Raw genomic sequence first — 26,582 nt, 5'->3', positions numbered from 1 at the left:
TATACATGTGACTCCAGGAGCTCAGTCATACAGGCCTTGTCCCAGGCACAGAGTCAGTGCAGGGCCAGGAATGAACCTAGGCTTTCTGAGCCTCAGCTTTCTGTCTGCACAATGGGCCTATCACAGCCCTCGCCCTGTGGAGTTGTGTGAAGCTCTAGGAACAGTGGCTGCCACCTGGTAAGCTTTTCTTCTTCTTTATAGAATAAGAGTAACAGTGCAAATATCTCACAGAGTTGTGGTGAGGATGAAAAGGCAGAACAATTATAAAACACTTAGATCTGTTCTTTCATGAATGGATGTTTGAGAGAGCCTGGGCCTGATACACAAATTAAGATGTTACTCAAACAGGAGTTACCTGCTCAGAGGGAGTGAGCAGTATGGCTGGGAGGGACCTAGAGAGGGCTTGCAAGTTACTGGTATTATTATGCTGCTTAACTTGGGAGGTGAGTCCGAGCATTTAGCAATGTTAGGACTGCAAGCAATCAGAACAGTTGCTGGTCATAAACTGTGGGTGGGTCTGTCCTAGTTCATACCTACCGACTCTGAACCTGATGTGGCTGTTCACTGTATATTCTGTAAACTAAACATAGATCTTCCATTCACTTGTTGGATACATGTTTCACAAAAACAATTAAAAGACTGAATCCTTCTTTGGCAGGGTAGCTTTAGTTGGGTTTATCAGTATTTTAGGCATAAACCCCAGGTGAGCCAGCCTGGCAGAGCAGGGCCCTCAGGAGCTGAGTTTAGGAACTGTATGCTCTCAGACTGCTTCAGGTCACTAATGAATGCCCACACCCGTCAGAAGGGGGCCTTAAAGGCTGACTCCCAGGCCACCCACTGCCTAGTCATCACCTCTCTTGGATCTAGACCATTCATTAAACGTGTGGTCACTATCGTCCAAACCACTAGATTCACTGATTTATTTTACTTCTATCCTGCGGAATGGGAGGGTTAAACAATTTTTTAAGGATGTCTGAAAAGTCTGAGCTGATCGGCTTTTGTGAGGTCGTCAAGACACATCCAACACTGTGAGCCTGTTTTTACCCAGCTTAGCTAGAGAGAGAGGGGAAGGAAGTGGGGAGGACCAAGGGACATTAACACGTTCTCAGTCACAAGATTCTGTTTAAAAAACTCTTCATAGCCAAGAATTTAGACAGACATATGAATGTATTCTTTCCACGAATAGATTCTTCTTGAACATGTTCTTGGGTTCTGATCAGTTAAACCCCACAGGGCCTGCCTCCCCTCCCCCTGGACTCTCTTCGGGCCAGGGACCTCCATACTCAATCTTCCCAGTGTTGGAGGGATCCCTTAGATTTCCTGGTTGAGTGTGGGCTTTGGAGGACAGCCTTAGGCAAGATCCTAGGTCTGCATATACTGCACCTACTGTGTGACTCTGGCTGTAAAATGATATAAGGAAAGGAATAGCTGGGGCAGTGCAAAGGTCATCTCCAGCATAGCATTAGCCTCCAGCAATCGTCATTGGCACTTATTTTTCTGCCAAAGTCACCAGTGCCCATTTGGCCTTCTCACAGGACTGGCCCTTCATTTCCTGTTGGAAACCAGTATGTGCCTAATGCCAGTCCTCTTGGATCAGGGGTGGAGGCAGGTGGGGGCAGGACCCATGAGTCAGACCTGGCCCAAGAGAATACCCCTAAGTCCTGGCACTGATGACTGTTCGGGAATGGGCTGGTGCCTCAGGCCTGCACAAGGAAAGTCAGCTCCTAATTTCTGCCAAAATTGATAGCAAGAGGGGAAATCTCTTTCCAATGGCACAGTGACAACCAAGACCCACAAGAGGAAAGCACAGCCGATAAAGGGACAGAGTCCTGATAGTTTTAGAGAAAATTAGTCTTTGGATCTAGCTGTGCCTGAATCTAAGGTTTGTTTATCTCTTTTTTGTTTAAGCTAAAGGGAGCTTTCACTGTTACTTGCAACCAGAAGAGCCCATCTAATGAGGTGAAGTAAGCACGAAGGAGGGGGCTCACCAGCAAACTTGATGGATGTGATGGAGGAAGAGTGGTCATCCAGGGTCTGCTCCAGGTTGTAGTTCTTCTCCACGTTCAGCACGTGGATCAGTCGGTCCCGACTGGCCGAGGCCAGCAAGGTGAGCCCTGTGAGTGGAGAGGATGGCCCTCGGTTCCTGAGAGGCTGCTTGATGCCTTGATTTCCCTTGGAGAGCAGTGTGACCAAGCTTTCTAGGCCTTGAAGAAGTAGCCTTTGGTTCCATAGCTGCAGCCCACTTACCCCAGAAAGGGACCACTCCTCTAGCTGTGTTGTCTTTCCTCAGAGCCCCCAAACCTGGCATCTGACATACTATGCCTCCAGTGGAGGGGTGATGAATCTCGTACACACAGACGTTCCTACGCTTGTGTCCACAGCAGATGTGCTAGCAAAGCCCAGCACTTCTTCCTGCCAAGCCCACCTCTGTGGTATGCCATGTGAAGTCCTGCCAACTTCTCAGTCTCCGAAAAACACTGTCCCTTCACTCACTAAGTTCTAGCTACACAGGCCTCATTCAAGCCCTGCTACCACTTGCTGCCACTGGGCCTTCCCTGCTGGCCACTCAAACAGTGCCTGCTCCTGTCACCTGGTATGTCTGAGGTCTAACATACAACCTGAGGAGAAGGGGAGCTCAGGTAAGGTGTACTGAATGAAAAGAGAGTTTTTAAAAATTTGTCGGGGCAAAGAGCACAGGGGAGGGAAGATGGAAAGAAGAGCATGGGAGATCATTAACATATCAGGACGTCACTCCACCTACATCCTATTCCTGCCAAACATGTACCATCAGAATCAAAGCATGAGGAAAACACACCGACAAACCTAAATTGAAGGAAATCCTGTAAAATGACTGGTCTATATTCTGCACGAAGCCAAAGTCATAAAGACAAAGCTGTGGAAATATTCCAGAATGAAGGTGACAAGAGAGCCATGGCAAATAAAGCATGAATCTGGACTGGAAAAACAGCGGTGCCATATTGGACCGTAAGGACAAGAGAGGTGACAATATGGTATCAAAGTAAAATCCCCATGTTTGGTAAGTGCACTATGGTCATGTAAATGGCTATCCTCCTTCCTAGGAAATGCTCGCAGGGGTATTTCTGGATGAAAGGGCATCATGCCTGCAACTTACCTCACCCATTCAACATTTACCTCTAGCCTGAGCACTGTTTGGGGTGCTGGGGACCAAGGTAAGCAAGTCAAGCTGAGTCCTGCCAGCAGGTGTCTTACCTTCTGGAGTCCCAGCCACCTCGGTGCCAGGGCCCAGCAACAGGAGCCCTTACTAAACATAGGACTTGGACTTCCAGCTGTCATTCACAGTCCCACCAGACACCAACTATCCATCTCTGCAGCTCGGCCAGTGGAGGCTACTCCCCTGCCCTTCCCCCGGCCGCCCTGCAGGGGCTCACCTGTCTCAGGCTTGGAGTACTCCAGGCACAGCACCTCAGCATCATGGGCCTCTACCTTGACCAGCTCGTCCATGAAGTGCAGCTCGTGGATCCTGCAAGACATATGCTTCCTGCTGTACCCTGTCCGGAGCACCCCCCACCGCCTCTGCCCAGATGCTCTGCCACTGCTAGAAAAGGACAGAGCAGCCAGGTAGGTGACACAGAGAACCCCCTACTCTGGTCAACTAGTCTAGAGATGCCCAACCACTCTTCTCATCTAGAAACCTGCCATCTTAAAGGAAGCAGTGCCAAACCTGGGAGCACCTCAGCGGTGCCCAGCCCCTTGTGGCTTCATGAGCCAGACGGAGGACAGTCCTCTGGGGAACAGAGGTTAGGGCAGGGCTGTACAGAGGCCTCTGGGGGTGGAGCAGGGGCCAGGCCTAGGAGATCATACTCCAGGATAGGACCTATGGGTGAGAACACTTGATTCCAATCCCTCATTCTGAGTCTAAAATCTAGACTTTCCTCATTCTTTCCAAATGAAATCCAACAATCAACAGGCTATCCAGGATTCAAATAAGAGACAGTCATCTCAGCTTCTGCATTCTCTCTCCATCTGTGTGATCTCAGCTTAGCCACTTGGCCTCTCTTGCCTCAGTTAACCCATCTGAAGATGGAGCTAATAACAGCACTTATTTCAGGTGTCAATGAGAGGATTAAGTCAGTTGACACAATATCAGGCCAGTGGCCGGCCTGGGGGAAGAGCACTATACCCAGTTAGCTTGTTACTATTTTTGCCATCCACAGCAAAGCGCTGTCAATGTGTGCAGCCCACGGGCACATTCGGTTTGCCTCATGCAATGATTGATATCAAAACAGTTGCCAGCATTTAAAAATCATATAATTTCACACACACAGACCCTTCACTTTGTGTTCCTCTTGGACAATGGGAACATATGACAACTTGGAGCCTCCATGCCTGGTGCTGTGTGGTGGCTGCCCCTTTAAGGGTACACATTCTCCAGCTCTCCCCAGTCCTTCCATCCCTCAATGAATTGCTCCAGCACCCAAGGGTCAGCTGTCATTTGTCAACTTAACCCTGGTCCCTGTGACAGGGCTCATGTTTTGTCAGCACCTAAGGGGCCAGTAACATCTTGAAAAACCTCTGCTCAGGTAAATAGGCTGAGCCCTCAAATGTCCCTCTTGCCTTGGCCCTCGGGAGAACCATCAGGATACCCCAAGCTCCAACTGGTATTTTCTCTGATGGCTCAGCAGTGGTCCCACATGGCTGGTGAGAGGGTTACCCTGCCCTAGAGCCATACAAGTTTGCCTGTCCGCTCTGTAGGCAAAGTTCACATGCCCCAGTTGCTGAGTCCTGGTAGCTACCCTGATCTCAGCCCTCTGAAAGACCCTTTTCGGCTTAAGTTCCCAGTGATGGCTGGTTACAAGATTGACATTCAGTTCCTCATTCCCAGTAGGGGCTGGCAGTGTGAAGGCCAGGACTCCTCTCCCCTGCCCATGTACACAAGCCCGAGCTGGGAGGTGTATGCTACACACCCACCAGGGCCCACTTGCCTCAGATTTCCACTTCGGTCGCCTGAAGCCAAATGTTGGCCGTCAGGACTGACCTGCATGACTCGCACCCCGGCTTTCATGTCCATAGGTGTTCCATTCTCGCTCCCACGGTCTGGGAAGTGTGACATGTCCTGCAGGTGCTGGATGTCGTTCTCTACATACACTACCTTCAGCAGGGTCTGCAGGAAGGAGAGGGGAGGGCTGAGGTCAGTGCTGTGGGAAGCTCTGAAGCACCTCTGCAATTCTGCATCTCCTGCTAGGCAGTCTCCCATTCTCCAATAGTAACAGAACTTCAATTTTGACCTGGGAGGTTTACCACTCAGAATAATAACTATGTTTCCCAATCTCCCTTGCAGGTAGATGAGACTGTGAATAAATTCTGGTCAATGAGATGTAAAACAAGTGAGAACCCTTCTGCTTCCTCTTCTTTGTTCTGCTGCCTGGAGCTTGGATGTGATGATTGGAGCTCCAGCAACCATTTGGATGATGAAGACAAAGGCCACTCCTTCAAAATGGCAGAGTGGAGAGCTGGAAGGCTGTTGGTCTTTAAGGGCTCCCTGCAGCTGCCAAAATAGCCAAGATTGGTTACCTTCACACTATTTTTATGAGTCAGAAAACCAAACTTTTACCTCTTGTTTTGGGTTTTTCTATTGTATGCAGCTAAATATAATATGTATATTATATTTATATGTATAGGTGAAGAAGAGAAGGTTTGTGCATTCCCGTAGTGCAGAATACTCTCTCCTCCCCTATTTACTCCTTTCAGTTCTCTTTATCTCAGCTCAGTTGTTTATTCCTCCAGGATGCTGCCCCTGACACCACAGATAAGATCAGATGACTATTATATATCCTACTAGCAAACTGCAACATTCTTTCATGGTGCTTATCATGTTTGTGATTATATCACAATTTGTGCAGTTACTGGGTCACTGTCTGCCTACCCAACTAGACTGTGGGTGCTATAGGGCAGGAAAAGGGCCTGACTTAGTCACCAATGTGTCCCCAGCATGCAGGACAGCACATTGCATAGACCTTAGTAATTACAGAATAAATGAATGCATGATTGTGGTCATGGCTCAGCTTCGAAAAGAAGTTCCCTCACTGACCTAGCAATACGAACCATTTCTTCAGCAAAGTGTTTTCTCCCCAGCCTCCCATCATGGTCTCTTTGGGGTCCTGCCAGCACTCCTCCAAGGCCTTACTACATGGCAGCTAGCTAGGCAGGGAAGCCCCTGACTGGGGGGGTCCATCAGGTGTTCTCCAAGCCAGTTCCAACTCACAACTTGGGCAGCAATTTCATTTCTAGTGAGTATGTTGCGTTGCCTGGATCGTGTGTCAACACACACCCAGAGAGCAAGAGCTGACCGGCACGGTGAGGCAGAGGACGGACCATGTTGCTCAGAAAGAGAGGGAGAGAGAAACAAGAGAGAGGGTGACAGAGAATTACCTGCCTTAGAACTTAGAACTACCTGTTCCTAGTTCCTACCCTCAGTGAAGCCTAATACCATAAGATTACCTCCTGCACCAATATCCTAGCTTAAAGAAGGGCTTGTTTCTCTTAAATGACAGTTCACAATGAAGCCACTCACATTACTGAAGATGTTTTTCTGCCAGGGAGAGTCAGGGCTGCTATCCATGTTCCAGAAGCGGATGGTGTTGTCTGAGGAACAAGTCAGAAAAGATCCTGATGGCAGGCAAGCTCTCTGATCTTCAAACTCAGGATACACCTACAGTTCCCAGAGAACAAGACAAAGGTGAGTCATTACAGCCACTTCAATGACAGCAGTATTGCACTGTTGCATTTTGGTGAAAAAACTAAGTTACAGATAAACAGGCATAGTGTAATACTGTCTGTTAAAAACAAACCAGAAAAAAGGATACAAAATGCTATACCACATGTAGTCCATATCCGATCTGTAGCCCAGGGCATAAAATAACCCCACAAATAAATTCCCAAGGAAAATGGGTAGGTCGGTCAAAAAATCACTAAGCACAAAAGGACACAAGGTACTGTGAGCAAGAAACAGTAGAAACAACAGTCAAATATTGGAATTATCAGACAGAATATAAAATGACTATGTTTAATATGTTTAAAGAAACAGAAGAACTTTAACAAGATTAAAAGTGTGAGTAGTTGACCAGAAGCTATAAAAAATAACCAAGTTGGGCTGAAAAAGAACAAAATAGAGCAATTTCCAGAAATGAAAACTAAAACATATTAAAAACCAAAGATTAGAAGGATTAAAGATGGCAGCGTGAGAGGTGAGACAGAGGCTTCCCTCTAAAACCGCATATAATATGAAAATATAATTAATATAACTAATTCTGAAAGAGCAACAGGAAAGAGGATTGCGCCAGACTGCATACACCTGGAGAAAAGAGCAGACCTCACGGTACAGGGTAAAGTACCAAAGCTGTGGCTCCGTGGGACCCGAGCCCCTCCCCCACCCCAGCTCACCAGCGGGATGAAGAGAAATGGAGCAGGGAGGGAGTGGAGGCCTGGGACTGCTGAACACCTAACTCTGGAGATCTGCTCTGGGAGCACAAACCTACATTTCATGGTGATTGCATGATACTCTCGTGATTAGGGGATTGGAAAGCTAAGACAGGCAGAATTCCTGGAGAGACTGAGTTTCCAGCTGCTTGGGGAAAGCAGGGATCCATATCCGGTTGCTCTGGGACAAAAGAAAGGCGGGCAGACTGAGAGACTTCCTAACAAGGAAGCCTTTAGCAAGAGGGCTGCTAAAGGGGCAAGGATTGCACAGAGCTTACTGCTCAGGAGAAAGGACAGGTAGACAAATTGTCCGGGTGCACTCTGCCCAGCAGTTTGCGAGCTTTCATGATTTCCAGGTGCTCCAGCTCCCTGGCTGGCTACACAGCTCCCAGGACCCCCTCCGTGATAGGCTGCCTAGGTACAGAAAGATATTCAAGAACTCAGGAATGAATTCCAGTTGGAGATCCAATCATTGAAGAGCACAATGGAGGGTATTAAAAGCAGACTGGATATGGTGGAGACGATAAATGAAATAGAAACTAGAGAAGAGAAATACAAAGAAGCTGAGGCACAGAGAGAAAATAGGATCTCTAAGAATGAAAGAATATTGAGAGAACTGTGTGACCAATCCGAACGGAACAATATTCGCATTATAAGGGTACCAGAAGAAGAAGAGAGAGAGAAAGGGATAGACAGTGTCTTTGAGGAGGTAATTGCTGAAAACTTCCCCAATCTGGGGAAGGAGATAGACTCTCAGGCCATGGAGATCCACAGATATCCCAACACAAGGGACCCAAGGAAGACAACACAAAGAAATATAGTAATTAAAATGGCAAAGATCAAGGATAAGGACAGACTATTAAAAGCAGCCAGAGAGAGAAATAAGATCACATACAAAGGAAAGCCCATCAGCCTAACATCAGACTTCTCAGCAGAAACCTTACAGGCCAGAAGGGAGTGGCATGATGTATTTAATGCAATGAAACAGAAGGGCCTGGAACCAAGATTACTTTATCCAGCAAGATTATCATTTCAATTTGAAGGAGGGATTAAACAATTTCCAGATTAGCAAAAGCAGAGAGAATTTACCTCCCACAAACCATCTCTACAGTCTATTTTGGAGGGACTGCTATAGATGGAAGTGTTCCTAAGGATTAACAGCTGTCACCTGAGGTTAAAAAACCACAGTAATGAAAGTAAAACAGTTAATTACTAAGCAAATGTAAAATTAAAGTAACTATCCCCAAAGTCAATCAAGGGATAGACAAAGAGTACAGAATATGATACCTAATATATAGAGAATGGAGGAGGAATAAAAAGGAGGAGAAAAAGAAAAGAACCTTTAGACTGTGTTTGTAATAGCATATTAAGTGAGTTAAGTTAGACTCTTAGATAGTAAGGAAGTTACCCTTGAACCTTTGGTAACCATGAATCTAAAGTCTGCAATGGCAATAAGTACATACCTATCGATGATCACCCTAAATGTAAATGGACTGAATGCACCAATCAAAAGACACAGTCACTGAATGGATAAAAAAACAAGATCCATCTATATGCTGCCTACAAGAGACTCACTTTAAATCCAAAGACATACACAAACTAAAAATGAAGGGATGGAAAAAGATAATTCATGCAACTAATAAAAAAAGCAGGAGTTGCAGTACTTGTATCAGACAAAATAGACTTCAAAACAAAGAAAGTCACAAGGGACAAAGAAGGACATTACATAATGATAAAGGGGTCAATCCAACAAATAGATATAACCATTATACATATCTATGCTCCCAACACAGGAGCACCTACATATGTGAAGCAAATACTAACTGAATTAAAGGAGGAAATAGAATGTAATGCATTCATTCTAGGAGACTTCAACACACCACTCACTCTGAAGGACAGATCAACCAGACAGAAAATAAGTTAAGGACACAGAGGCACTAAACAACACATTAGAACAGATGGACCTAACAGACATCTACAGAACTCTACACCCAAAAGCAGCAGAATACACATTCTTCTCAAGTGCACATGGAACATTTTCAAGAATAGATCACATAGTAGGCCACAAAAAGAGCCTCAGTAAATTCAGAAAGATTGAAATGGTACCAACCAGTTTCTCAGTCCACAAAGGTATGAAACTAGAAATAAATTACACAAAGAAAATGAAAAATCTGACAAACACATAGAGGCTTCACAACATGCTCCTAAATAACCAATGGATCCAATGACCAAATAAAAACAGAGATCAAGCAATATATGGAGACAAATGACAACATTAATTCAACACCACAAAATCCGTGGGATGCAGGCAAGGCTGTGCTAAGAGGAAAGTATATTGCAATACAGGCCTACTTCAGGAAAGAAGAACAACCCCATATAAGCAATCTAAACTCACAATTAATGAAACTAGAAAAAGAAGAACAAATGAGGCCCAAAGTTAGTAGGAGGGACATAATAAAGATAAGAGCAGAAATAAATAAAATTGAGAAGAATAAGACAATAGAAAGAATCAATGAAAGCAAGAGCTGGTTTTTCAAGAAAATAGATAAATCCCCAGCCAGACTTAACAAGAGAAAAGAGAGTCGACACACATAAACAGAACCAGAAATGAGAAAGGAAAAATCACTATGGACACCACAGAAATACAAAGAATTATTAGAGAATACTATGAAAAATTATACACTAACAAACTGGATAACCTAGAAGAAATGGACAACTTTCTAGAAAAATACAACCTTCCAAGGCTGACCAAGGAAGAAACAGAAAATCTGAACAGGCCAATTACCAGCAATGAAATTGAACTGGTAATCAAAAACCTACCTAAGAACAAAACCTCTGGACCAGATGGCTTCACCGCTGAATTTTATCAAACATTTAGTGAAGATCTAACACCCATCCTCCTTAAAGTTTTCCAAAGAGTAGAAGAGGGAATACTTCCAAACTCATTCTATGAGGCCAGCATCACTCTAATAACAAAACCAGGCAAAGATACCACAAAAAAAGAAAATTACAGACCAATATCCCTGATGAACATAGATGCAAAAATACTCAACAAAATATTAGCAAACCAAATTTAAAAATACATCAAAAAGATCATCCATCATGATCAAGTAGGATTTATTCCAGGGATGCAAGGATGGTACAACATTTGAAAATCCATCAACAAAAACCACATGATCATCTCCATCGATGCTGAAAAAGCATTCGACATAATTCAACATCCATTTATGATAAAAACTCTCAACAAAATGGGTATAGAAGGCAAGTACCTCAATATAATAAAGGCCATATATGACAAACCCACAGCCAACATTATACTTAATAGTGAGAAGCTGAAAGCTTTTCCTTTAAGATCAGGAACAAGACAGGGATGCCCACTTTCCCCACTTCAATTCAACATAGTACTGGAGGTCCTAGCCACAGCAATCAGACAACACAAAGAAATAAAAGGCATCCAGATTGGCAAGGAAGAAGTTAAACTGTCCCTGTTTGCAGATGACATGATGTATATAAAAACCCTAAAGAATCCACTCCAAAACTACTAGATCTAATATCTGAATTCAGTCAAGTTGCAGGATACAAAATTAATACACAGAAATCTGTGGCATTCCTATACACTAACGATGAACTAGCAGAGAGAGAAATCAGGAAAACAATTCCATTCACAGTTGCATCAAAAAGAATAAAATACCTAGGAATAAACCTAACCAAGGAAGTGAAAGAACTATACTATGAAAACTACAAGACACTCATGAGAGAAATTAAAGAAGATACCAATAAATGGAAACACATCCCATGCTAATGGATAGGAAGAATTAATATTGTCAAAATGGCTATCTTGCCTAAAGCAATCTATAGATTCAATGCAATTCTTATCAAAATACCAACAGCATACTTCAATGAACTAGAGAAAATGGTCCTAAAATTCATATGGAACCACAAAAGACCTCAAATAACCAAAGCAATTCTGAGTAGGAAGAATAAAGCTGGGGGGATTATGCTCTACTTCAAGCTCTACTACAAAGCCACAGTAATCAAGACAATTTGGTAGTGGCACAAGAAGAGACCCAAAGACCAATGGAACAAACTAGAGAGCCCTGATATAAACCCAACCATATATGGTCAATTGATATATGATAAAGGAGCCATGGACATACAATGGGGTAATGACAGCCTCTTCAACAACTGGTGTTGGCAAAACTGGACAGCTACATACAAGAGAATGAAACTGGATTATTGTTTAACCCCATACACAAAAGTAAACTCGAAATGGATTAACGACTTGAATGTCAGTCATGAAACCATAAAATTCTTAGAAGAAATCATAGGCAAACAGCTCCCAAATATAAGCATGAGCAACTTCTTCCTGAACACATCTCCTTGAGAAAGGGAAACAAAAGCAAAAATTAACTCATGGGACTACATCAAACTAAAAAGTTTCTGTATGGCAAAGGACATCATCAATAGAACAAAAAGGCATCCTACAGTATGGGAGAATATATTTGTAAATGACATATCCGACAAGGAGTTAACATCCAAAATATATAAAGAACTTATACTCCTCAACACCCAAAAAGCAAATAATCCAATTAACAAATGGGCAGAGGATACGAAGAGTCAGTTCTCCAAAGAAGAAATTCAGATGTCAACAGACACATGAAAAGATGCTCCGCATCACTAATCATCAGGGAAATGCAGATTAAAACTACAATGAGATATCACCTCACACCAGTAAGGATAGCCAGCATTGAAAAGACTACGAACAACAAATGCTGGTGAGGATGCGGAGAAAGGGGAACCCTCCTACACTGCTGGTGGGAATGTAAGCTAGTTCAACCATTGTGGAAAGCAATATGGAGGTTCCTCAAAAAACTAAAAATAGACATACCATTTGACCTGGGAATCCCACTCCTTGGAATTTACCCAAAGAATACAAGTTCTCAGATTCAAAAAGACATATGCACCCCTATGTTTATTGCAGCAGTTTTTACAATAGCCAAGATATGGAAGCAACCTAAGTGTCCATCAGTAGATGAATGGTAAAGAAGATGTGGTACATATACACAATGGAATACTATTCATCCATAAGAAAGAAACAAATCCTACCATTTGAAACAACATGGATGGAGCTGGAGGACATTATGCTCAGTGAAATAAGACAGGCGGAGAAAGACAAATGCCAAATGATTTCCCTCATTTGTGGAGTATAACAATTGAAGCAAAACTGAAGGAACAAAATGGCAGCAGACTCAGAGACTCCAAGAATGAACTAGTGGTTACCAAAGGGGAGGGCGGGTGGGGAGGGAGGGAGAAGGGGATTGAGGGGTATTATGTTTAGTACACATGGTGTGGGGGATCATGGGGAGAACAGTTTAGCACAGAGAAGGCACATAGTGAATCTGTGGCATCTTGATGCACTGATGGACAGTGACTGCAATGGGGTATGGGGGGACTCGATAATATGGGTAAATGTAGTAACCAAATTATTTTTTCATGTGAAACCTTCATAAGAGTGTATATCAATCATACCTTAATAAAAAATTAAAAAGCAAACAAAAAAAGCAAAGATTAGACACAGTTAAAAGAAAATAAAGTAAACTGATAGAACTAAAGACATTATTCAGAATACAGTTCAGAGAGACAAAAAGATAGCATATAAAGAGATTTGAAAATATGGAAGACTGTTCTTAGAAGATGAAGGCATCAGCCACATCAATTTTTAATCCCCAATCCCCAAAGTAAAAAGAGCAACCAAATACCATGGACAACATTTATAGCAAAACCAAAACACCATGGACAACATTTACAACAAAACCAGGTGACAAGATACTCTCATAACTCCCCAAATACAATCAGGTAGGACAAACTTTCTCCAGTTACAAGACCCACATGTAATCAACATGTACCTGGGAGAAAGCAAGGAGAAGCAATGAGGCACTTGACAGATCCAGAACAAGATAACCCCAGAGGAGCCAGCAGGTAATCACTGGAAAGTACAACAGGCCACACTGAACAACAGTTGAAACTGGGAGGGTTTTATCTACTCCAACTGCAGTTGAATGCAAAGGCTTGGCAAGAAGGTCTAAAGGGGGCTGCAGCAATTAGGGCCCTATGAACTTTCAAAACTGACCTGCCAGGCAGGGTTCCCTTCCAGGGCAAAAGCCCACTGAGAGGAAACTGCTGAGAGGAGAAACAAAATTGGTCAGGATAGGGACAAGGAAGACAAAGTAAAGAGGAGGTTCAGATAAAATGAGAGACATAACACATACATAGGAACATAATAAGGAAATTTCAGAAAGCAAGGTACCATATTTTTAAAATAGTATAAAAATCATAGAAGATGGGATTCTTCTTGGGAAGTTAGAAAACCTATCTTTAACCACACCAATTTCTAAAAATTCAAAAAAACTGGTGTCATACAAAAATGAACAACAAAAGGACCAAGGCCAAATCCCAAAGTTACTCTTTAAAATAAAAGAAAGTACACTAGAAACACACTTCCATAAAACAGATTTAAAAACTCATATTTTAAAATAAGCTAAAAGACATTAAGAAAATGTACCAAGTTTGAAAAATAGCCTAGATATCATCAAAAATGGAAACCAGAAGGTAGTGGGACAATACATTTAAAATATGATAGAGAGAAAAATCTGTCAACCAAGAATTCTACATCCAGCAAAAACTATCTTTCAAAATTTAAGGAGAAATTAAGACTTCCCAGATAAAAGTTGAGAGAGTTTGTTGTAAAGGCACCTGCCCTACAAAAAATGCTAAAAGGAATCCTACAGGGTTACATGAAAGGACATGAGACAGTTACTCAAAGCCATATGAAGAAATAATTAACACTGGTAAAAGTATGTAGGTAAGTAGAAAAGCCAGTATTACTGTGTTTTTGGTTTGTAACTACTCCTTATTTTCATATATAACTTAAAAAACAAAGGCATAAGATGATAATTATAAATCAATGTTAGTACATATACAATAGATACAGATATAGTTTGTGACAATAACAACATGAAGTGGGGAGGGACAGAGCTATATAAGAGCACAGTGTATACCAGTGAAGCTAAGTTGGTATTACTTCAAACCAGTTTGTTACACATTTAAGAAATCACTTGTAATCCTCCAGAATTAATATACAGAAGAAATCAAAATGGAACACTAAAAAAAAGAAATCAGCTAAACACAAAAGAAAGTAGTGATAGAAGAATTAAGGAACACAAAAGATATGATATATAGAAAGTAAATAGCAAAATAAAGCCTATATATGAATAATTAAATGTAAATGGATTAAACTCTCTAATCAAAAGGAAATTGGCAGAATGCACTAAGAAAAAAATGATTTAACTACATGTTGTCTGTAAGAGATTCCCTTTATATCCAAAAACACATATAGGTTGAAAATAAAGGTATAGAAAAAGATATTCCATTCAAATAGCAACTAGAAGGGAGCTTTGCATGTCTACGGTAATGACAGACAAAATAGGCTTTAAGTCAAAAATGGTTACATGTGACAATAAAGGGCATTATATATTGATAAAATGGTCAATCATCAAGAACATTTAATAAATACAAGCACATTTAATAAATACAAGCACTATCTTTAATAAATACACACCTAACAACAGAGACCCAAAATACATGAAGCAAAAATGGACAGAATTGAAGAGGAAATATACAGTTCTATAATAGTAGTTTGAGATTTCAATATTCCACTTTTGATAAAAGATAGATCTAGAGAGAATAACAATAAGGAAATAGAGGACTTGAAGAACACTATAAACCAATTAGATTTAACATATATAAAGAATACACCAACCAAAAACAGTAAAATACACATTCTTCTCAAGTGAATATGGAACATTCTCCAGAATAGACCACATGTTAGATAACAAAAGAAGTCTCAATAAACTTTAAAAGACCATAATCATACAATCTTCTTCAACCACAATGGAATAAAACCACAAATGAATAACAGAAGGAAATTTGGAGAATTAACAAACATGTGAATATTAAACAACACACCTTACACAACCAATGAGTCAAAGAAGAAATCAAAAGGGAAATTAGAAAACACTTTGAAACAAACAAAAATGAAAATACAATACACCAAAACTTATGAAATGCTGCAAAAGCAATGCCCAGTGGGAAATCTATAGATGTAAATACCTACATTAAAAAAGATCTCAAATCAATAACTTCTAACCTTAAGGAATTAGAAAAAGAAGAGAAAAACAAACCAAAAGCTAGCAGAAGGGAGGAAATAAAGATTATAATGGAGATAAACAGACTTTTTTTTGCAGGGATAGAAAAGCTGATGCTAAAATTCATATGGAATTGCAAGGGACCAAACCAAATAGCCAAACCAATATTGATAAAGAAGAACAAAGTTATAGGACATACATTTCCCAATTTCAAAACTTACTACAAGCTACAGTAATAAAAACAATGTGGTACAGGCATAAAGACAGACAGACATCAATGGAATATAACTGAGAGTCCAAAATTAAAACCACAGATCTATGGTCAATTGATTTTTGACAAGTGTGCCAACATTGTCCAATACGGAAAGAATAGTCTGTTCAACAAATGGTGCTGGAACTATATACACATGCAAAATAATGAAGTTGAACCCTTATTCACACCATACACAAAAATTAACTCAAAAGAGATCAAAGATGAGCTAAAACGATAAAGCTCTTAGAAGAAAACATGGGGTAAATCTTTATGACTGTAGATCTGGCAATGTTTTTTTAGATATGATACCAAAGGCACAAGCAACAAAAGAAAAAATAGATGTATGGGGCTTCATCAAAATTTAAAACCTTTGTATAGCAAAGGACAGCATCAAGAAATTGAAGACATTATAAAGAATGGGAGAAAATATTTGTCATTCATGTATCTGATAAGGTCTACTAACCATAATATACAGAGAATGCTTACAACTCAACAGCAAAAAGACGCTCCAGGTGAAAAATGGGCAAAAGACTCAGACTTTTTTCATAAGATACACAAATGACCAACATGCACATGAAAAGATGTTTGGCATCATTAATCATTAGGGAAATCCAAGTCAAAACTACAGTATGGTATCATACAAATACAAAGATGGCTGTTTATAATTAAAAAAAAAAGAAAAATAACTAGTATTAGTAAGGGTATGGAGAAATTGGAACCCTTATCCATTGCTGGTAGGAATGTAAAATGGTGCAGCTGCTGCGGAAGAGTTTGGTGGTCCCTCAAAAAGTTAAAAAAATTACCAAATGGCCCAGCAATTCCATTCCTGGGTATTTAGCCAAAATAATTGAAAACAGATGTTCCAACAAATGTAGATGAATGTTCACAGCAGCAATATTCATAATAGCCAAAAGGTGGAAACAACCCAAATGTCAACTGACAAATGGAGAATAAAAGGTGGTATTATCCATACACTGGAATATTACTCAGGTTTCAAAAGGAATGAAGTACTGAAACGTACCACGACAGGGATGAGCCTTGAAAACACTACACCAAATGAAAGAAGCCAGACACAAAGTCCACATGTTCTGTTATTCTATTTATTTGAAATGTTCAGAACAGGCAAATCCACAGTGACAGAAAGCAGATTAGCTGTTGCTGGGGGCTGGGAGAGTGGGAAGGGGGGATGATTCATGGGTACAGAGTTTCCTTTTGGGGTGAAGATGTTCCAAAACTAGATAGTAGTTCTGGCTGTGCAACATTGTGAATGTACTAAATGCCACTGAATTATATATTTTTAATTATTTAAATGGTAAATTTTATGTTTATATGTATTTTACCACTATATATATATATACACACACACTTAATACTCTCCCAAAATAAATGGGGTCAAAGGGAGAGAATATACTATATAGTGGCTACATGATCAGATCACATAGATACAGTATAGTTATTTTAAAAATTGGAGAATGAAGAGTACACAAAAAATTTTTCATTCTTTTCAAATTGAATAATATTCATTCTCAGACTGTTGTATATATAATGTGGAACAAGTAAATAATTAACTGGGGATATTCTAATTCCATCATCCCTTGTGTCTTCGAGAACTAGGATTCTGGAAAGATCAATGCAATAGCTAGGGGCATCCCCAGCACCCAGACTATGATTCTGAAATACCAATTCAAATTGAAAATCAAAGTAAAAAAAACAGCCAGGGCTTCTTCAAGAAATGGCTGATAATAGGTCTGGGACAACAAACATACAAGATGTGGCTAGAACATTTTATCATCTTAAATAGCAAGGTAGCTATCAAAGACTAGCAAGTCTATGTCCAAAGAACTTAAGAGCCAACCTGAAGAGTCTCACACTGGCCAAAGTTGGGACAGTCTGAGCTCCAATGATGTTAATAAGTGCAATGGATTAAAACATATCCAATATATTTAAATACATGAGTTTATAATGATACTAAATAAAAAGATCTAGTTACCTTTAGAGGACAGGGAACCAATTCATTATCTTGAAACTGGTAAATAAAGGGAAAGAATCAAGCATTTATCCTGCCTTTCCTATGTGAAGTGTACCACTAGGTGACCAAATGGTAGCTGAGGGGAAGGGTGCTTCATATAAGTAGTCCAACTATTAAAAAGAAATAGTAGAATTAGAATATCACCGTACTGCAACCCCCAATGAAGATATGGATCTAGGCATTGAGCATCAACAGCTGCTAACAATAATCCATAAACTACCTTTCTTTAGTGTGGTTTTTAGATCTGCTTTATATTAAAAACTATGAAGGATAGAGAGCGACAGGACATTCGAGTTACAGGAGAGAGAGAAAGTATAAATCTGTACTGGCTGAGAATGTTTCAGAACTGATAAAAAGATACATTCACAGATATCTTTGTTGGAGAGTTATATATATAAATATATATATAACAGGCAGATGCACAGAAAACAAACTGAAAAAAACATAATGAACTAGAAAGGGTGAGGGTGAGAGCAAGCAGGATTTGAGAGGCTAGGAGGTGATCAAAATAGACTTTGGCTTTATCTGTAATATCTCGCCTTTTTTTTCCCAAGAGGAGTATATTTATATATAACTTTATTTAACAAACATTTTTGTTAAGTGAGAAAAGTGCTATCAATAGAAACATTAGATTCAAGAAGTCAAAGGCCTGAATAATGCTTATTTAAAAGGATAAAGTTATTCCTCCCAATTCTGAATTGGGCCACTGAAAACATAGTTTATGTAGCACAAACATCCCTGGAAGTTAGAAATTTTAAGAAAGAAAAATTAGAATCCAATTCTTATCTGCAAGGAATACTTAGAACAGCTTTAGAGAATGAAATCCCCAGATTCATTCTCATAAAATCGAAACCACAACACTTTAAAAAATAGCACCACGTCACACAGATGGCCACCCACAGCAAGCTGAGGTCCACATGTGGCTGCTCTTTTCTCCAGGCTTGCGTGCCTCACGCCCTCACTTCTTGCAGGTCTCTGTGCGGATGTCACGTCCTCAGAGAGGCCCACCCTGACCACTCTCCTCTCTAGAACAGCACCCTCCACCCTCTTTTCTCCTACACTGTTTTATTTTCTTCAGAGAGGAATACTTGGCGTGTCACATATTGATGAGGTGCGTGGGTTTCCTCCCCAGGTAAATGTGAGTTCCATGAGGGCAGGACTTCTTTCTCAGCTGTGTCCCCAGCATCCAGAACAGCACCTGACACATTCGGGGTCCATGAGTATCTTTTGAAGGAACGGCCAAATGGGTTCCCCAAACTCTGTAGAAGCTTTCCCCAGCTGAGCTCTCAATGGAGCTGAGCAGGGCGGAGGGGAGGAAAAGAAGGGCTCACCTCCACATCCCAGACGTAGGAGCTGTGGAAGAGCTCTGACCACATCTTGCCTACTTTGTTGATGTCTCTGACATCCCAGATGTAGATGCTGTGATCCTTATATACACAGGACAGCCACTGGTGGATGGGGTCGAAGGTCAGCGCCACTGTATCTGGGTAGACTGCTTCTGCCTTCCTGCGGAAAAGGAAGCTAACAAGGCCACTTGGGTCATCAGTCAGTCACAGTCAGTGTCACTGTGAGTAGTGACACCTGCCTCTGGTGACACTCGAGCTGCCTCCTGCCTGGCAATGCCGTCCCTTATGCTGTTTGTGGTGGTCCCTCTCTTCCACTTTGCTTTGCTTCTAATATAGAGGTTGTAAAGTGGAAGCTTCTGTTTGGCCCACAAGAGCATTTGAATTTTCAACTCTTGTTTCTTTGCCCTCATTTTACCTAACCCAAGCTCCATTCTCTCTCTGAGCATGGAAAGATAATGGGCATTACCTCAGTCCTCTTTCACTAGCCCCACCAACATATGATCAAAAATCCCTTGCGAGGGAGCTGGGGAGCCATCTCCTGGCCTGGTGCCTTCCTACAAAGGCTCCAGTTTACTGAGCACTTACTATATGCCAAGCCAAGTGCTTTAGCTATAATGAATTCTCACAACCTCCGTAAAAGGTAAACACTGTATTTTACAGATGAGGAATTAAAACACAGATTGATAAACTGACCCATCCAAGGCCACACAGCAGAAGGTGGCAAAGCTGGGCATAACACATCACTGTCTGTAGGTGGCTCACTCACCTTCTCTTTCCTTTGAGACACCCAGTTACCCTCTCTAGGCTCTCTCTTAGAAAAGGCAACCAGGAACTAAGGTCCGGCAATCTATAAGGAGGCAACCTCAGGCACCCAGCGCCACCTGGTTAGATAGCTCCCCCAACCCCACACAACAGCCTTTGGACAAAGGGGAAGATATGCTGGAGCTCAGCATATGCCACCCGCTCTCAATATGGCAGCCAGAGGGATCTAATGTTCAAGGCATGACCATGTAACCCCAATGCCTGAAATCCCAGCAGTTGCCCATCAACTTCTGAACAGACTGCAAGCTCCTCTCACTGACCTCTACTGATGTTTGGACCTATCTTCTCCCACCTCCCCTGGCACACTGGGCTCCAGCCACACAGCCCCTAGCTGTTCCTGCCACATGCCAAGCCATGTGCTACCCCCTTTAAGCCTTTACGCTTGCTGTCAGGACCTAGCTCTCTACAGAGCTGGCTCCTTCTCAGAAGAGAAGCTTCTCCTGGTCACCCAATTAAAGCAGTCCCACCCTCAAGGCACTCTCCACCAAAAGTCTCCACTTTATTTCACCAAAGCACATTTGTGACTTAGCCAGAGTCATACAAGCTATCTGAAATGGCCTTGTTTGTGCACTTGTTTATCCCTGAGTTCCCTCACTACACTGCAGAATTCATGGTGGCAGAGATTTTCTTACCTCATTATAGTCGTATCCTGCTTCCAGACCAGGGCTGGCCAAATACGTAAATGGACCAGGGAGAAGAAAGTCCCTGGGTAGGTCCCTCTCCCTCCCTCTGCCGAGCAGTACCTGGGCTCCAGGCCCTGGGCCACATCCACCCCAAGGTAGTGTGGCTTGGGCAGGTTGGCAAGGTAGAGCAGGTTGTGGGCCTGGAAGATGCGGACTATCCCGTCTGTGCAGCCGCAGAAGATGAGCTCCTGACTGACACAGAGGCAGGAAGACAGGGAGACCTGTGGGGGTAAAGAGGACCCACATGGACTTGGTGTTCTGGTGACATGAGGACTCATAGGGCAGCCTTTGGGCCCCAGAGAAGCCTTATAATTTGTGAGTCTGAGAAGCCCATTTTAGCAAATTTTAAATTTTCTGAAAACTGGATAGCATACAGTCACAATTGAAGGAAACTTGTCAGCAGGCAGAGGCACAAATCAGGACAGTCATCAGTGCTGTCTACAGAGCTCAGCTGTGTGCAAAGTCATCTGTTCTGCAGATTGGGACTTCACATAGGTCACCTGCGGTAGCGGGGTTTAAACTTTATTCTCTATTGCTTAAAAACAACTTCACAGAGATTGTACTTCAAAGCAGCATAGAAAATAATGACTGTATACAGGAAGGACTGTCTACACTGCCAGGATATTCAGACAGAAGGGGCAGGAAGCACCAGACCCGTGGACACAGATTAGAGTTTTTCCTAATCTAGAGGGACTTAATTTATAAGTCATTTAAGACAACTATTCAGGGCTGCATATCTATCTGTTGAAAGCTTCTGACTTGTTTAAAAAGCTGAAGTTCTAGAAAGAGTATTAGGATGAGAAAAAAAATGTTTAAATGAGGAAGGACCCATAAAACTCAGAATTCTTCCATATGTCTGACACCGCGCCTTTAACCCTGAAGATGACAGAGGGTCACAAGAGCAGGAATAGAAAAAGGAGGGAAAACCATGATGTTTTGATGTTCCTGTCAACAGCCCGGCAGGCATCTAGTCTCAGAATGGTAAGACAGATTGGACTCCAACCCTTGGATCCTGAAGAAAAGAGTAATTTATTGATGTATCATCCTTTAGTTTAAAATGCTAGGTATTTTGTATAGTCTTTTTTGACTGAAAAGTTATTAAGTCAAACATACCTCACTTAAAAATAGTAATAAAATAAATGCAGTACTTCCAACAGCCAAGAGTGATCAGTGAAGAAAATGCGAACCGGATCCACCAGAGGTGGGAATGCAATTGCAGCCTTGAGCCCATGACAGGGTACCTGGCACTGTGCTGAGTGCCTTACATACATCATCTCATGTGATTTATCAACTGTGAGTAAGGAGCAGTATTTCCATTTTACAGATGAGGAAACTGAGGCTCAGAGAGGCAAAGTCACTCAGCCAGAGTCATACAAGCATAACTTCTGAGAAGTCAAACCCAGAGCTGGTAGAACCAGCTACCAGGCAGGGACACTCTTGAGTGTCCCTGGAGACACATGTCACGGGACAGTGTTTCCGCCATTGATGGCAGCGAGGGTGGGTAGGATACCTTTAGGTTGATCCACTTCTCCAGCACCCTCTTCTCGTTGAACTGGCAGAGGAGGCCCGAGGAGGACACACAGAAGGTATTGCCTGCCATCTGGCCCCGGCCACAGGCCACACCACAGAAGACGTTGTTGTGCAGCTCACCCAGGATGCCTGAGCGCCCTACGAGGGGCACTGTGCCTGTCACCTAGAGGTAAAGCAGGGCACAGTGAGACACTGTCCACTGTCCTAGACCCCAGCAAGGTCACTATGGGCTGTTCATGATCAGCAGATAACAACACAGCTCACAGGGAGACTCCAAGAAACTCCTCCAAATGGAGAGGAAGGGAAGAAAAAACAGAACACACACTTCCAGGCAGAGGTAGGGGGAAAGCAGCAGTCCGGGAATGACTACTGCGTAGGGTTGGGGGGTGGGAGGAGGTTTCCCAGCAGGGCTGCCGGTTAGCACCTGAGAGCAAGTCCAGAAGCAGGACCCCCGAAGGCCCAGATGGCCTGAGGTCACTGCCCCCAAACCTCAGGTAGACGCATGAGTCCATATTGCCCCTGGTGGCTATTCCCTCGGACTGACTGAGGCGGCAGAGACAGAAACTCACCTTTGCTTCAGTGGAAGCTTCCAAGAACCAGAACCTCACATGACGGTTTCCAACGGTGACAAAATAGCTGCTGTCCTCTGAGAAGGAAAGGGCAATGACCTTGCACGATACCTTGTTGGAAGCCACCACAATGTCTTTCTGGAAGAATCAATGTGGAGAAGTTCATGCCAGCACCCACCCTACTGGACTGTTCGTGCTTTGTCCTCAGCCCTGCATCTCCCCACTCCCCTGTTTCCCTTGGGCCTTCCAGGAAGCTGCTTATGGGGACACCTGTATGTGGCACTCTTATCATTTCCAATACAGAGGAGGCGAGGCTTGGGAAGGTTCCCACCTAAGAGTAAGTTCCAAAGCTCTGCCCAAGAGCCCAGCTCTGCAGCCCACACATGGTACTGAGGACAGCCACACCACCGAACGTGCCCGATCTTGTCTGATCTCGGAAGCTAAGCAGGGTTGGGCCTGGTTAGTACTTGGATGGGAGGACAGCCACCGCTGGAGCAAGGACACAACCCACAGCTGCCACAGTGCTCTCCCTCTGGGCCCCCCGAGCCTTCCCAGGGTACCTCATGGAATCCCCCCAACAGCCCTATAAGGGCAATACTTCTCCCTCTTCTGCCAGGCTCAGAGGGAATGTCATGTGCTCAAGCTCACTCAGCAGATTACGAACAGAGCCAGGACTTGGTTCCCACTTCTGCCAACTTCAAGTTCTCCCCTATCTGCTCCAAAGTCCAGCCTTCCAGTACATATCTACTCACTGAATTTTCACAACCCAATGAGGTTGTTATATCCGTTTAACAGATAGGAAACAGATTCATAGAGAGGGTAAGTCACTCAAGGTCACAGCTGTTCAGCATGAAATTATCTTAATTCCACTAGTTGAGAGCTTGTCCTATACCCTATAATAAATGCCTAGAACAGGGATCAGTATGTAGCAGGTGCTTAATATTTCCCGGATAAATAAGTGATCTCATTTAGTTTGCCTAATGCCCAAGACTCTGGGTGCTCTAGCAGCTGGCTGCCTGTCCGCACACCCACCAGTCATCTCACCTTCCAGTCCCAGACGTTGAGTACCATGTCGTGCTGGTAGCCCATGGACACAATGTGCTTCATACTGGGGGAGAAGGCCACACAGGCCACGCCGTATTTGTGGCCTAGCATCTCAGCCACCTGACTCTTCTCATCCACGTCCCAGATGCGCACAGCAGGCCTGTGCCCATTCTGGGGAAGGTAGGGCCATTACTGCTGGATTCTGCACCCAGCAGGTCTAAAGGGGATGTCAGGGATGAAATTAGCTTTGCCCTAGTGTGTGCCCAAAGGCCACCCCCCAATTGCCATGGGACCTTTCTGGGACAGCAGGAATGGCCCCAAGAGCCCTCCCCACCCACTCAATGGCGATCACAACTCACCTCCCCTGTCACTATGTACTTCCCATCAGGGGAGAAGGCCAGAGCACTCAGAGACTTCCTGGGGGCAAGTAAAGGGGTTGATCACTGGCTGCACTGAGGGAGGGCAGCCAGACCTCAGCCTGCCTATGCTCACAGAACTCTGCCCCCTCCTGGCTCCCAAGCCTTGGCAGAAGCCAGGAGAGGTGAGCGCCAGCAGCTCCCAGAGCCAGTGCTGTCTGTGTGCCAACATAGCACACAGCGTCTCCTGCATTCCCTGCTACCAGAAGGCAGGCAGTGGCACAGGGAAACGTGGGTAAATGTAAAGGCCCCTTTCTTCCTAAAACCCCAAATCCAGATGGGGTGGACATTAGGGGGACCCTTCTTTCCTCTCTCTCAGCAGGGGTGGGCTCCCTAAGACCCCATCCATCCAGTAACCCTGAGGAATTTGGATGCAGGAAAGGGTACAGATCTGGCCTAACTATAGGTGTGGTGCTGAAGGGAGGACCCTGGCAGACATCACATGGACACAGCCTGTAGCTTGGGCTCCACTGCTAAACGCTCAAGGTGTTGTAGAAAAATGACCGACATGTTTCTGATACTCCCAGTTAGCCTGCACAAGGACTGAAGGACTAGACTAATACATGTTTTTTGGCAGCAAGTTTCACTGTTCCCAAACTGCATTATTTTTGTTCTCTCCCTTCTTTTAATCCTGATTTTACCTTTATTCTTTAATAGTCTTATAACCATCTCCCTCACATGAGTAAATTGGAGTGCAGATAACTAAAATGCCTCTAAGTGAGTCTTTGACAATCTCATAGAACATTTATCATCAACTCAAACCTCTGGTGTCTTTCCCCCACTCCTTACAGCAGCAGACAGGCAAGCTGCCTCTCCAGTATCCACTTGCCCCTCCTTCCTCGCTGACAGAATCCCAATTTTAATGTGGCAATGTTCCCAGCCACGGTACATTTCCTCATCTCTCTTGTAGCTAAACAGGCACAGCTCCGTGACTTTGTCTGGTGAATACAAGATAAATTCAAGTGCTCTGTGGGACTTGTAGAAAAGCTTCTCAAAGGAAACTCTTTGCCCTGATCCCTACTCACTTCCTCTCTGAAACACGGACATGACAGCCAGAACTCCACCCTGGAGCATGAGGTGACCTCCAGAACAGAACCTCACATTAAGCAGGGTGGAACAGAAAGATGGAAGTAGAGTCCTTGATATGTGCAAAGACACCAGCCCCCCTGGTCACTTCTTACATGCAGGAAGAGCATGCTCTTGTGTTTTAAGCCATGCCTGCTGTGGGACTTCTGTTGTCTGCAGCCACCCCTAACTGCACTGTCACAAGCCCCAGCCCTGTGCCTGGCCCTCTGTCACATGCCGCGTGGGCATCGCCACACTGCTTTCTTGCACACACTCCAAGAAGTCAGGATTCTCATTAGCCAGTTTTGAGATAAGGAGACCTCAACACAGGGAGATCCCCTACCCAAGGTTACCTAATAGACAGGGCAGAACTCGAGGCCAGGGTTCTCAGTTCTGCTGCACATCAGAATCCCCTGGGGAGCTTTTAAAAATGTGAAAGCCATGTTAACTTTCACTAGTGAGTGAAAGTTTGGTGAAGAACATGGTAATATGTGCACATTTCCAGAGAAACTCCCCGCAAGATACTCACTAATCAACAAGGGAAAAAGAGAGGCTTTGCAGTGGAGTGGTCTTGCAGATGTCACTTTAACTAAGGGCTCAATGTGAACACTATCAGTCACGGGAAAGATTAACATCCTGCACCTCCTGATAGAATGCACTGAGAAGAACACAGGATTGCTTCTGAGGTGTTTCTGCCAAAGATGTGGAATCTTTACCCATGTGGAAACATCAGATAAACATTCTACAAAATGCCTGGCCTGTGATACTCTAAAGTGTCAAGGCCATGAAAGTCAAGAAAAGATGTAGCAACTGCTTGGGACTGAAGGAGACTAAAGAGACAACTAAATCCAATGTGGGATTCTGGACAGAATCCTTTTGCTATAAAGGACATTCTTGGAACAAATGGTGAAATTTGAATGAAGAGTAGATGGTAGTGCTATTTAATTTCCTGATTTTGCTAATGTATTTTGATTTGAAGAATAATGTCTCCTTTTTTTTTTGCAGGAAATACACACTGACATATTTAGAAGTACAGGAGCATCACATCCACAACTTATTCTTAAACGGTTCAGCAAGAATTAATATGTCATCAGAGAATGATAAAGCAAATGTGGTAAACTGTTAACATGTATGAAAGGCATACAAGCGTTTTTCCTACTGTT

At 43.1% G+C, this 26,582-nt stretch overlaps 1 protein-coding gene and 1 long non-coding RNA gene across 4 annotated transcripts in view; one reads left to right on the top strand and one right to left on the bottom strand.

Annotated features, from left to right (window-relative positions):
* Positions 1-26,582, bottom strand: part of WDR62 (WD repeat domain 62) — a 49,216-nt gene that overhangs the window by 18,418 nt on the left and 4,216 nt on the right. For all 3 annotated transcript variants that reach the window (XM_036929080.2, XM_057493191.1, XM_036929082.2), the window contains exons 4-13: positions 24,298-24,355; positions 23,939-24,109; positions 22,895-23,032; positions 22,306-22,488; positions 20,856-21,016; positions 19,276-19,465; positions 6,554-6,691; positions 4,965-5,143; positions 3,411-3,502; positions 1,989-2,114 (exon numbers count right to left, since the gene is read on the bottom strand). In XM_036929080.2, the coding sequence (XP_036784975.2) occupies positions 1,989-2,114; positions 3,411-3,502; positions 4,965-5,143; positions 6,554-6,691; positions 19,276-19,465; positions 20,856-21,016; positions 22,306-22,488; positions 22,895-23,032; positions 23,939-24,109; positions 24,298-24,355 (1,436 nt within the window). The remainder of the gene's footprint in view (positions 1-1,988; positions 2,115-3,410; positions 3,503-4,964; positions 5,144-6,553; positions 6,692-19,275; positions 19,466-20,855; positions 21,017-22,305; positions 22,489-22,894; positions 23,033-23,938; positions 24,110-24,297; positions 24,356-26,582) is intronic.
* Positions 14-26,582, top strand: LOC130681067 (uncharacterized). The gene is made up of 4 exons (XR_008994126.1): positions 14-177; positions 1,909-3,600; positions 6,579-6,718; positions 26,425-26,582. It is a non-coding gene; the product is annotated as an uncharacterized LOC130681067 (long non-coding RNA).

Source organism: Manis pentadactyla, chromosome 15 (assembly GCF_030020395.1).
Source record: "Manis pentadactyla isolate mManPen7 chromosome 15, mManPen7.hap1, whole genome shotgun sequence".
NCBI lineage: Eukaryota > Metazoa > Chordata > Mammalia > Pholidota > Manidae > Manis > Manis pentadactyla.
The sequence above is the reverse complement of the archived record's forward strand: the minus strand, read 5'-3'. Positions and strand labels throughout refer to the sequence as shown.